We start from the raw sequence: 12951 nt of genomic DNA, 5'->3' as shown, positions 1-12951 counted from the left end.
CCTCGCCCCCGTGGCCATCCCAGACGATCGTGTGATATTCAATTACTATAGCTACCACTCCAGAATGTGCGTAGTTACAATTCAGTTTCTTGTTCAACTTTACACAGAACGCCATCCTTACTAAATCCATGGAGTGGGTGGGGGCTGGAGATGGCAGGACGTGACCCCAAGTTGTAAGGAAAGGATAGATACATTTTTGAATAGTAAGGGTTATGGTGAGCAGGCGGGTAAGTGGAGCTGAGTCCACAAAAAGACCAGCCATGATCTTATTGAATGGCAGAGCAGGCTTGAGAGGCCAGATGGCCCACTCCTGCTCCTAGTTCTTATGTTCGAAGTAAAACTGGTTTCAATAAGGGGGAGTGGATTTAGGACTGAGTTGAGGAAGAACTTCTTTACCCAAAGGGTTGTGAATCTGTGGAATTCCCTGCCCAGTGAAGCAGTTGAGGCGACCTCATTGAATGTTTTTAAGGCCAGGATAGAGAAATTTTTGGACAGTAAAGGAATTAAGGGTTATGGTGAGCGGGCGGGTAAGTGGGGCTGAGTCCACAAAAAGACCAGCCATGATCTGATTGAATGGCGGAGCAGGCTCAGGGGGCCAGATGGCCTACTCCTGCTCCTAGTTCTTACGCTCTTGTGTTTTAAATAAAACTGGTTTCAAGGAATACTTGGGGTCTGGCACTGCTCCCTGGCCCAGGCACAGAATTTCCCCACCTTGTTGGAGGGGGTAAGCGTCCAACTGAGGAATTGGAGAAGTTTTTTAGTAGAGGAAGCTGGTTTCAGGACTTCTGCACAAAAGCAAGATGTGATCACTGCACCACTGATTTGGAAGCACAGTTACAGAACAGGAAATGCCTCCCAAGTTGCCTGCTCTTGAACAATCATCCCCAACACTCCCCCCTGTGACACTGCACTTTAAAACCACACACTTTCTTTAACAAATCATTTCTTCCCGTAAGTTCCAGGAGAGAGTAATGTTCTCCTTGGAGCAGAGGAGGAGTAACATTGATCTTAAATAGAACAAGCGTACGACATTTAGCCACTTTAAAAAAAATGCAGCATTCAGTGCTGTGCGTATCGTTTACTTTAAAATAAACCATACAAAACTGACAGTTATTTTCATAGACAAAGTTGTAGGTATGGAATGGACACTCAGTTGGATTCCACTGGATAACCCTTACATTAAGTGTGAAAGAACAAAAGAGACGTAGTCCCAGACAAATCAGAAACCCTGTACAGTAATACAGTGTGTATGCCTTACCAGTCTGGTAGGTAGAAACTCTAGATATTTACACAGGCATTCACTCTTACCTTGCAGAGTAAAGAGCTGCTTAAAGTTACCCAGTGAATGCAATGGCCAATGAATTAAAATAGTGCTTAAATTAACATCCTCATGTCAGTATGTCAATGTAGCAGCTACTGGCATGAACGTCATGTGGGCTGCCATCTCTGGCACAAGTGCAGAAAACCTCTCCAGCTCCTGCTGCGGCATCAGACAATCCTACAGCAGCCCTGCCCCTTTGCCTCCGGCTCCTCCAGCGGCGCCTTCAGTCTTAACAGCGGGGGGTCGCCAATGGGCTGGTAGTGGCAGAGCGAGTTCCCATTGGAACTGGCCTCCGACGTCCTTGAGCCCACCGGGTCGCCCTTTGGCCGCAGCTGGTCGCCTTCCCAGATGCTCCCCAGGCCGTTGGCCAGAGCGGCTTCCTGGGACACCTGCTTCTTGAGTTTGGCGGCCGCCCGCTGCCGTTTGAGCTCGGACAGTGTCTGGCAGTTCCTCTCTCTGTTTGGCTGTGGCGACGGAGCGGGGCGGCCTTCGCTGAGGAGAACCTGGCCGTTTGCTCTTTCCGCAGCGGGGGAAGTCCTTGCGGATTCAGTGACGGCGGACGATCGCTGGGAAGTTGGCGTTGAGATGAGCGGGTTGTTCTTTCCACCGGCGCCTGCAGACTCTGCTGTCGATTCGGGTTCCTCTGTCGTGTTTTCTTGCGTCTCGGGTGACAGATTCTGCATCTAAAACAGGCGTGGAAATTATTACATTTTATCACCAACAAAACCCGGAACTCAACAAGAAAAAAGGGAATGGTTTCCCTACCCATAATAACTGCTGCAGAATTCTCTTTACAGTGTGAGTTGTGATGTGGAATGTGTTGCCTGAAACAGGCGGCAGAAGCAGATTCAACAGTAACAGGAGTTGGGTTGTTCTTGAAAAGGAAATTTGCAGGACTATTGCCAAAAGAGCAGTGGAGCGGAACTAATCAGATAGCTCTTGTAAGGAGCTAGCATGGCACAAAAGGGGCTGAAAGGCCTCCTCCCATCATACTTTTCCTTCCTTTAAAAGTGCCGACAGTGTGAACCTCGGTGGTTATTTTCAGAGCCATTAACAATGGAGGCAGGGCTCAGAATCGGCATTCCCCCTGCTCTTCCCCAGTCTACCAGTACTGTGGAATTGGGAGTAAGTTTAGCTCAGTTGGCTGGGTGGCTGGTCCTTCATGCAGACGGATGCCAACAGCACAGGTTCAATTCCCGTACCGGCTGAGGTTATTTGTGAAGGCCCCGTCTTCGCAACCGTGCCTCTTGTCTGAGGTGTGGTGACCCTCAGGTTAAATCACCACCGGTCAGCTCTTCCCTACGGTCATCTGGGACTCTGGTGATTTTAACCATTGCCAGCTCTATCTTAGTTGACATCAGCTACCAGGCTCTAACAAAACCTTACCATCATGGTGGCACAGTGGTTAGCACCGTCCACCGCCCACAGTGCCAGGGATCCGGGTTCGATTCCCAGGTTGAGTCACTGTCTGTTTGCAATCTGCACATTCTCCCCATGTCTGCATGGGTTTCCTCCCACAGCTGGTTAGGTGCATTGGTCATGCCAAATTCTCCCTCAGTGTACCCATACAGGTGGCAGAGTGTGGCAATATGGGGATTGTCACAGTAACTTCATTGCAGTGTTAATGTAAGACTCATAAATAAGCTAAACTAAACTAACCTCAGGAATCCTTCTGTCAAGAGGATTGAGCGTCACACTAGTCAGGGGACTGACGGAAAAGCTAAGTTTTGACTTTAGATTGTTACCTACAGTGCTGATAGAGAAGGTGTTCCAGGATTTTGACCCAGTGACAGTGAAGGAACAGTGATATATTTCCAAATCAGGTTGGTGAGTGGCTTGGAGGGGAACATCTAGTGGTGCCATTCCCATGTTTGTGCTGCCCCTGTCTTGGGTGGCAAGGCTTTGGAAGATACTATCCAAGGAGTCTTGGCGAGTTGCTGGAGTGCATCTTGTAGATGATACAGTGTGTATTCAGTGTGAGAGTGGATGTTTAGTGTGTTGGATGGCGTGCTGATTTTGCCGAGTGCTTGGTACTAGTTGGTGTTGAGCCTTGTGAGTGTTGTTGGGACTGCGCTCATCCAGGCAGGTGGAGAGTTCTCCCTCACACTCCTGACTTGTGCCTTGTGGACAGGCTTTGGGGAGTCAGGAGGTGAGTTACTCGCTGCAGAATTCCTAGCCTCTGACCTGCTCTGGTTGCCACAGTATTTATGATAGGGTTGAGTTCAGTTTCAGGTCAGTGGTAATCCCGGGGATGCGAATTCCCACTGCCATTTTACACCCAAGTGCAATGCAATGTTGCATTAAAGTTTGTATTGTGGATAATTTCTCCCCCCAAGGGATACCGAACTTCAGAATTAACTGTGCGCTTTCACATTGGTTTGTCTTGTTGTTGCTTGCCACCTAGTGGCACAGTTGTGAACCACAGCACATGGCCAAACACCAACACATGAATTCACTATCTGATGGGACTATACTGTGTGGCAGGTATGTTATGACCTCGCTCAAGCAAGGCTCGTAAAATCCCACCCGAGGCCAACGGAGAATTCCGTTCTGCGAGTCTCACCCTCCTCGATTCTGGGGCGAGCGGCCAGTAAAATTCCAGCCGTAAACTGACTACATTGCACGTTTCTAACAGGTCTTAAATATTGGTCAATGGAGTGGATGGCGGGGAGTGGTGGGGTGGGTAGAACTGGGATGGTCTTCACCTCAAACGTGCTGGGACAAGTGGTGAGGCTCTGAAAATTTATTCACGGGATGTGGGCATCGCTGCCTTGGCCGCATTTATTGGCCATCCCTTGAGAAGATTGTGGCTTGCTAGGCCATTTAAGAGTCTGGAGTCACATGTAGGCCAAACCAGGTAAGGACTAGCAGCTTTCCATTCATGAACAGGACAGACCTTTACAACAATCAACAGTGGTGTCATTTAACTTTTAATTCTTTTATTGCTTTTATTGCCGTAGTGGGATTCATAGAGACTTACAAAATTCTAACAGGACTAGACAGGTTAGACGCAGGGAGAATATTCCCGATGGTGGGGGAATCCAGAACCAAGGGTCACAGTCTAAGGATTCGGAGTAGGCCATTTAGGACAGAGGTGAGGAGACATTTCTTCACCCAAAGAGTGGTGAGCCTGTGGAATTCATTGCCACACGGAGTAGTTGATGCCAAAACATTGAATTTATCCAAGGGGGGCTGGATATAGCACTTGGGGGCGAATGGGATCAAAAGTTATGGGGAGAAAGCAGGATTAGGCTATTGAGTTGGATGATCAGTCATGATCGTGATGAATGGCACAGCAGGCTCGAAGGGCCAAATGGCCTCCTCCTGCTCCTATCTTCCATGTTTCTATGGTTCTATGATTTGAATGCAGGTCCCCAAGGCATTTACCTGGGTCTCTGGATTACTCTGTCTATAGAGTCACAAAGGTTTACAGCATGGAAAAAGGCCCTTCGGCCCAACTTGTCCATGCCATCCCTTTTTTTTAAACCCCTAAGCTAATCCCAGTTGCCCGCATTTGGCCCATTTCTCTCTATACCCATCTTACACATGTAACTCGTTCAGTGATAATACCATTGTGTTATCACCCCCCATTTAACAAAAGTCATATTACAAGGGCTGTAGAGAGGGCTTCAAACCAAATAGGGAGAGCAAGGAATCATATGAGGGAAGTGAGAGAGGGGCAGGTCTGAGATCAAGGTAGCATTAAGGGAAAATGATAACCAGAGTGTGGCAAAAAAGGACTGAGAGTACAAACTTATTAATTATGCTGAAAGTTTGTGAAAATCATTCAAAGGGAGAATTCACACATCCTTCTCAATAATATAGATGAATAGCAGCACAATTAAAAATGACTGGATATGATCTAATTATCATTACAGAGATGTGGCTGTAGGGTGAACAACACTGGGACCTTAATGTTAAACCTTTAGGAAGGATAAGGAAAAGAGAGGTGAGGTAGCACTGTGAATAAAGGAGGAGATCAGTGAGAAAGGATCTTAGATCAGAAGAGGACGAGGCAGGTGAGGTTGGTGAGCAAACTGCACACGGTACAGTGATGCAGCAGGACAGAGGCAAAGAGAAGGGGAAAAGGAACGTAGTAGTGATTGGGGATAGTGGGATGAAGGGTATCGACACTGTCCTTTGTCACAATGACAAAGTGCACAGAAGGGTGTGTTGTCTGCCTGGTGCTCGGGTACAGGATGTCGCAGCTGGGCTGCAGAGGAATCTGGAGTGGGAGGGTGAGAATCCGGTCGTTGTGGTACATGTGGGTGCCGGTGACGTAGGCAAAGTGCGGACTGAGGATCTGGGGAGGGAGTATGAAAAGCTGGGAATGGAATTAAAAAGTAGAACCGACAAGGTGGTTATCTCTGGGCTACTGCCTGAACTGAGTGCAGACGGGCGTAGGGTTGACAGGATAAAGGAAGTGAATGGGTGGCTCAGGGATTGGTGTGGGAGGAATGGGTTCGAATTTATGGGGCATTGGCACCAGTATTGGGGTAGGTGGGACTTGTTCGGGCGGGATGGGGTTGGTCTGAACCGTGCTGGGACCAGAGTGTTGGCGAATCGAGTAAAGAGGACTGTAGACAGGGCTTTAAACTAATTGGGGGGGGGAGGGTGCGAGGGTAGGTGACGCTACGAGGTCTAAAGTTAAGGATAGGGTACAGGTAAGGGAAGAGGCCGAGGATGTCCCAATTGGTGGCGTTACGGCAAATAGGGTCCATGTGAAGGCTGGGATGAAAGCGCTTTATCTGAATGCACGAAGCATTCAGAATAAAGTGGATGAGCTGGTGGCGCAGATCGACACAAATGGATACGATCTGGTGACCATTACAGAGACGTGGCTGCAAGGTGACAGGGACTGGGAGATGAATGTACAGGGCTATCAAGTGTTTAGGAAGGATAGGCAGGAGGAAAGAGGGGGTGGCGTAGCTCTGCTGATTAAGGATAGTATCAAGGTGATAGCAAGGGATGATATCGGAGCCAAAGAGCAGAACGTGGAATCGTTGTGGGTGGAGATTAGGAACAGCAAAGGGAGGAAGACGCTGGTGGGTGTCGTCTATAGGCCCCCAAATAATGATCTGGAGGTGGGGCGGGCTGTTAACGCGCAAATAAGTGCGGCATGCAGGAATGGGACGGCAGTAGTTATGGGAGATTTCAATCTGCATATTGATTGGTCGACCCATGTTGGACGAGGTGGGCTCGAGGAGGAGTTCTTGGAATGCTGCCGGGATAATTTCCTTGAACAGTGTGTGTTGGAGCCGACGAGGGAGCGAGCTATCTTGGATCTGGTGCTATGTAATGAGGCGGGTAGAATTAGGGACCTTGCGGTGAAGGATCCTCTTGGAGAGAGTGATCATTGCATGGTGGAGTTTCTGTTGCAGATGGAGGAGGAGAAGGTGGGTTCCCGGACACGCGTCCTTTGTTTGAATAGAGGGGAGTACGGTAGGATGAGAGAAGAATTGGTGAATGTGGACTGGGGGAGCGCGTTGGAAGGTAGTTCTGCTGAGGAGCAGTGGAGGATCTTTAAGGGGATCTTTCTTGGTGCTCAGCAGAAATTTATTCCGATGGTCAAAAAGGACAGTAGGAGGAGATGTAATAAGCCGTGGATAACGAAGGAGGTGAAGGAAAGTGTTAAATTAAAAGCGGAGGAATTTAGAGTAGCTAAGAGCAGTGGGCGAGAAGAGGATTGGGAAAGGTTTAAATGTCAACAAAGATTGACAAAGAAGTTGATAAAGGAGGGTAGGAGAAGCTATGAAGCTGGGCTAGCACTTAATATAAAAAAGGATAGCAAGAGTTTTTATAAATATATAAAAAGGAAGAGGCTGGCTAGGGTGAACGTTGGTCCTTTAGAGGATGAGAAAGGGGAGCTAGTGGTAGGGGATGGGGATATGGCTAAGGTCTTGAATAACTTTTTTGTTTCTGTCTTCACGGAGGAGGACGTGAATAATTTGCCGGGTGTTAGCGATGGAAAGGTGGTAGGACTGGAGGGTCTTAATGACATTACTGTTACTAGAGAGGTGGTGCTCGACAGACTGGAGGGGCTGATTGTGGACAAGTCCCCAGGACCGGATGGAATGCATCCGAGGGTTCTGAAAGAAATGGCGGAGGTTATAGTGGATGCCTTGGTGGTTATTTTCCAGACGTCGCTGGATTCTGGGGAAGTGCCGGAAGATTGGAAAACGGCTAATGTTACGCCGTTGTTTAAGAAGGGTGCCAGGCAAAAGGCGGGGAATTATAGGCCGGTTAGTTTAACGTCTGTGGTAGGTAAAATGTTAGAATCCGTCATTAAGGAGGAAATTGCGAGGCATCTTGAAGGGAATTGCTTGATAGAGCAGATGCAGCACGGTTTCATTAAAGGGAAGTCGTGTCTGACAAATTTACTGGAGTTCTACGAGGATGTGTCTAGGGCAGTGGATAGAGGACAGCCGGTGGATGTGGTCTTTCTGGATTTTCAGAAGGCGTTTGACAAGGTACCTCACAAGAGGTTATTGCAGAAGGTCAGGGGACATGGAGTTGGGGGTAGGGTGTTAGCGTGGATAGAGGATTGGTTGTCAAATAGGAGGCAGAGAGTGGGGGTCAATGGGTGCTATTCGGATTGGCGGTTGGTGACTAGTGGGGTGCCCCAGGGGTCGGTGCTGGGGCCTCAGCTTTTTACCATTTATATAGATGATCTGGAGGAGGGAACCGAGTGCAGGGTGTCGAAATTTGCTGATGACACCAAGATTGGGGGAAAGGCAAATTGTGCGGAGGGTGTGGAGAGTCTGCAGAAGGATCTAGATAGGCTGGGCGAATGGGCCAGGAAATGGCAAATGGAATTTAATGTTGGCAAGTGTGAAGTGGTCCACTTTGGTAGGAAGAATGGTAGGAAGGACTATTACTTACGTGGCGAAAAACTGCAGCAGGCGACGGTGCAGAGGGACCTCGGGGTCCTTGTGCATGAGTCGCAAAAACCCAGCTTGCAGGTGCAGCAGGTGGTCAGGAAGGCGAATGGGATGCTGGCCTTCATAGCGAGGGGGATTGAATATAAAAGTAGGGAGGTCTTGCTGCAGCTGTATAGGACATTGGTGAGGCCGCAGCTGGAGTACTGTGTGCAGTTTTGGGCGCCGCACCTGCGCAAGGATATTTTGGCCCTGGAGGGAGTGCAGAGGAGGTTTACTAGGCTGATACCGGAGTTGAGGGGATTGAGCTATGAGGAGAGGCTGAATAAACTAGGCTTGTACTCATTAGAGTTTAGAAGAATGAGGGGAGATCTCATTGAGACGTATAAGATGATGAATGGGATGGATAGGATAGAGGTGGAGAGACTCTTCCCGCTCAAAAAAGACAGTAGGACTAGGGGGCACAGCCTCAAGATAAAGGGGAGGCGGTTTAGAACGGAGTTGAGGAGGAACTTCTTCACTCAAAGGGTGGTGAATCTCTGGAATTCTCTGCCCGTTGAAGTGGTGGAGGCTGCCTCGCTATATATTTTTAAGAAGCGGGTTGATGGGTTCTTGATAAGAGAGGGGATTAAGGGTTATGGGGAGAGGGCGGGAAAGTGGAACTGAGCCACGACAGATCAGCCATGATCTTATTGAATGGCGGGGCAGGCTCGAAGGGCTAGATGGCCTACTCCTGCTCCTATTTCTTATGTTCTTATAAAGTTGGGTCAGAGCTAAGAAACAGCACAGGGCAGCAATGGTTGAGCTCTGATGTAGGGTCACCCAGACTTGAAATGGTGGCTCTATTCTCTCTCCACAGATGCTGTCAGACCTGCTGAAATTTTCCAGCATTCTCTGTTTTTGTTTCAGATTCCAGCATCCGCAGTATTTTGCTTTTAAACAGGGGCAGGAGTTTTTTGTAGACCACCAAACAGCAGTGGTAAGGTAGGGCACACCTGGAGCACTGTGTACAGTTTTGGTCTCCTTACCTGGGGAATGGTTTACTGGCCACAGAGGGAGTGCAACAAGGGTTCAGTAAACTGATCCCTGGGGTGGGGAGATTGTCCGATAAGGGATTGAGGAGAGTTGGCCTGTATTCTCTGGAGTTTAGAAGACCGAGAGGTAATCTCATTGAAGTGTACAGGCTCGATGGGCTGATTGGCCTACACCTGCACTGTAGGGATACCATATGGGCCAAAGGCAGATGTATATAGAATTGGGCAACAGATCAGCCATGATCCCATTGAATGGTGCGGAACAAGCTCAAAGGGCTGAATGGCCTACCCCATGTTTCCACGTTCCCAACTCCGACAGGTGAATATTTTTAGTTGAAGTCTTTACCGGGGTCAGATTCTCCTGATCTTTGGAAGGTTCCTTGTCTTCTCCGTCACTGCTCGCAATTTCCTTTTCCATTTCCTTCCGTCCCATCTGCTGCCAGATAATTGCTTCTTGCTCGCACTCCTTCCTGTACATATTGTTTCGGTCAGACACGCTTGCTCGACGCACAACCGTCCTGTGAAGGGAAACAGGATATCTGCATCACCCTTTGCACAAAGCTCCCCTACACTGACTGCTCTGACTCGAGAATGGAGCCTGCTCCCACTGGGGCTAATGTCGTCCTTGGATTAGCACACAAGCTTTGTGTCGTTATTCCCCTTTGCTTCCCTAACTTCGGGGAAAGGATTGTTTGAGCGTGTTTGTTTTCAAGGTGCAAGATCCTGGTGTTGGTTAATAAAACATTTTCCATTTTGGGGAAGACGGTCAAGTATATTTTCAAGAAGGATTTAGACAGGGGCAAAGGGGAACCAAGGATGAGGCGGGAAACTGGGATCAGGCTATGGAGTTTTTTTTTAAGGTTTATTTATTAGTGGGCTTACATTAACACTGCAATGCAATTACTGTGATAATCTCCAAGTTGCCACACTCCGGGGCCTGTTCGGGTACACTGAGGGAGAATTTACCATGGCCAAAGCACCCTAACCAGCGCCTCTTTCAGACTGTGGGAGGAAACTGGAGCAAACCCACACGGAGAGAATGTGCAGACTCCACGCAGACAGTGACCCAAGCCGGGAATCGGACCCGGGTCTCTGGCGCTGTGAGGCAGCAGCACTAACCACCCCACTGCCACTGTGAGTTTGACAGTCAGCCATGATCATAATGAATAGAGGAGCCAGCTGGAAGGGCCGAGTGGCCTAACCGCGCTCCGATTCTCTATGTTTCTAATAATGCCAATATGATCATCAGGAGAATGTGGAATGTGGAATACCACATGGAATAGTTAAGACACAGATCCATTTAAGGGGAAGCCAAGGGAGAAAGGAATAGAAGTCAATACTTCTACTTATACTAAGAAACAATACTTTTCACTGTATGTTAATACATGCGACAATAATAAATCAAATCATATCAAATCCATCTGGTGTCTGGACCCCAGGCCCCAGAGCTCAGCATCCAAACCCAGCGGTCCCTGGAGTGGTAAACGAGTGGCATTTGGAGAAAGCAAATGATAATAAAGAGAAAAGAGACACTCGTATTTATGTATAGCTCCCTGGGGGCAGCACGGTGGCGCAGTGGTTAGCATTGCTGCCTCAAAGCGCCAGGGGCGTAGGTTCAATTCCCGGCTTGGGTCACTGCCTGAGCGGAGTCTGCATGCTACCCCCGTGTCTGCGTGGGTTTCCTCCGGGAGCTCCAGTTTCCTCCCGCAGTCCAAAAGACGTGCTGGTCAGATGTGTTGGCCAAGCTAAATTCTCCCTCAGTGTCCCCCAACGGGTACCGGAGTGTGGTGACCTGGGGATTTTCACAGTAACTTCAATGCAGTGTTAATGTAAGCCTATTCGTGGCACTAATAAATAAACTTCACAGCGGGTGAATAAAAACTCAGCCTTCAATTTGCATACAGCAAGAACCCACAAAAAGCAATGAGGGAAATTTCACAGTAATTTTATTGCAAGTAAGCCTTACTTGTGACTAACTAAATAAAATAAAAATCATTGGACTTTTATGATCATGTGCAACATTTTTTTGTCTGTTTATCAGATCACCAACATTTTTTTGTTTTTGGCATTGATAGTCGAGGGATAAACATTGGCCAGGACACTGGGGAGAACTTTCCTGCTTTACTTTGAACCATGCCGTGGAATCAGTTCCGCATGACAGGTCAGATGGAGCCTGGGTTGAACGTCTCAGCTGATGGTGCAGCACTCTCTCAGTCTGAAGGCTCTGGAGCAGGACTTGAACCCAAAATCCTCCGCCCCAGGGGGGGCAGGACTGTCAGTCACTGCTTCAGACAGAGCTGGCTACTACAAGAAGACAAATTCAACGGTGCGTAACGCAGCATGCCCACGTGTGGCAAACACGGGGCAGGAAAGTATCACCCTTTACTGCAGACAGGAGTGGGACTGAGAGGGAGCGACATCCACAGGCTGTTTCTGATACACCATCGGGCAGCTGCTTTCACACAGTCCTGGAGAGAGGCTGCCTCAGTGAAGGATTTTCCAAGGAGAGACAGTTCGAACAAAGGGGGAGAAAGGGGGAATTTACAACAGGAGCAAAACCATCTGAAATCTCATTCACCCGCACTCACATTAACGTGAACCCGAACATCGGTAACCTAAATCCGGAATATAATTAGTGGGAGCCCAGATAAGTGATGAAAAACACGCATACCAGAAGCAACTTCCTCATGGAAATATAGACATAGAAACTAGAAGCAGGCCATTTGGCCCTTTGCCATTCAAAAAAAAATCCTGGAATTCCCACCCTAATGGCATCATGGGTCAACCCGCAGCATGTGGACTGCAGTGGTTCAAGAAGGCAACTCATCACCACCTTCTCAAGGGCAACTAGGGATGGGCAATAAATGCTGGCCTAGCCAGCGATGCCCGTGTCCCACAAATGAATAAAAATAAATTATGATCATGGCTGATCATCAAATTCAATATCCTGATCCCCTCTTCCTCATGTCCCTTGATCCTTTTAGCCCCAAGAGCTATAGCTAATTCCTTCTTGAAATCATACTTCAACTGCTTTCTGTGGTAGTGAATTCCACACATTCACCACCCTCTGGGTGAAGAAATTTCTCCTCACCCCAGTCCTGAAAGGTTTACCTCCCCTTATCCTCCTAAATATAAAGCGCAGAATGAACTAGAATAACGGGTGGGATTTTCTCGCCCGCCGTAAGAATTCAATGGACCTTTTTTGCTGGTCCGTCACATTATCTGTCCCACCGGCTACGATTCCTGTAGTGGGCAGGACCAGAACATTTCGGCCAAAGCATCAGGGAAAGTAGCAGTGATACAGGAAAGGAAGGTGGTCACGTCTACGGCTTGTTTTCCAGACGCCTCTCCCTCCCTCTCTCACCTCACCGGTTGTGTTTTTGAAGGGAATACCAAAAAGAGGGTGCCTTTCAAAAATGCAAAATGCTATTTTCATATTACAAATAAAGACAGAATAGGAAACTTCAAGGGGATAGTCATCAACTTCAGGAAGTGCAGTGGAGAACATGCCCCTGTCTACATCAATGGGGACAAAGTACAAAGGGTTGAGAGCTTCAAGTTTTTAGGTGTCCAGATCAGCAACAACCTGTCCTGGTCCCTCCATGCCGATGCTATGGTTAAGAAAACCCACCAACGTCTCTACTTTCTCAGGAGACTAAGGAAATTTGGTATGTCCGCTACGACTCTCACCAACTTCTACAGATGCACCATAGAAAGT

The 12951-nt window shown here is 48.3% G+C and overlaps 1 protein-coding gene across 4 annotated transcripts in view; it reads right to left on the bottom strand.

Moving 5' to 3' along the window:
• Positions 1 to 1063: 1063 nt before the first annotated feature.
• The window catches only part of ppp1r16b (protein phosphatase 1, regulatory subunit 16B), a 163855-nt gene continuing 151967 nt past the window's right edge, over positions 1064 to 12951 (bottom strand). For all 4 annotated transcript variants that reach the window (XM_080204391.1, XM_080204392.1, XM_080204389.1 and 1 more), the window contains 2 exons: positions 9580 to 9751; positions 1064 to 1998 (listed from right to left, as the gene is read on the bottom strand). In XM_080204391.1, coding sequence (XP_080060517.1) covers positions 1489 to 1998; positions 9580 to 9751 — 682 coding nt within the window. In that variant the 3' untranslated portion in view covers positions 1064 to 1488. The remainder of the gene's footprint in view (positions 1999 to 9579; positions 9752 to 12951) is intronic.

Source organism: Carcharhinus amblyrhynchos, chromosome 16, assembly GCF_965287045.1.
Source record: "Carcharhinus amblyrhynchos chromosome 16, sCarAmb.v2.hapA, whole genome shotgun sequence".
Taxonomy (NCBI): domain Eukaryota; kingdom Metazoa; phylum Chordata; class Chondrichthyes; order Carcharhiniformes; family Carcharhinidae; genus Carcharhinus; species Carcharhinus amblyrhynchos.
Note: the sequence above shows the minus strand (reverse complement) of the source record. Positions and strands in the feature narration are given on the sequence as shown.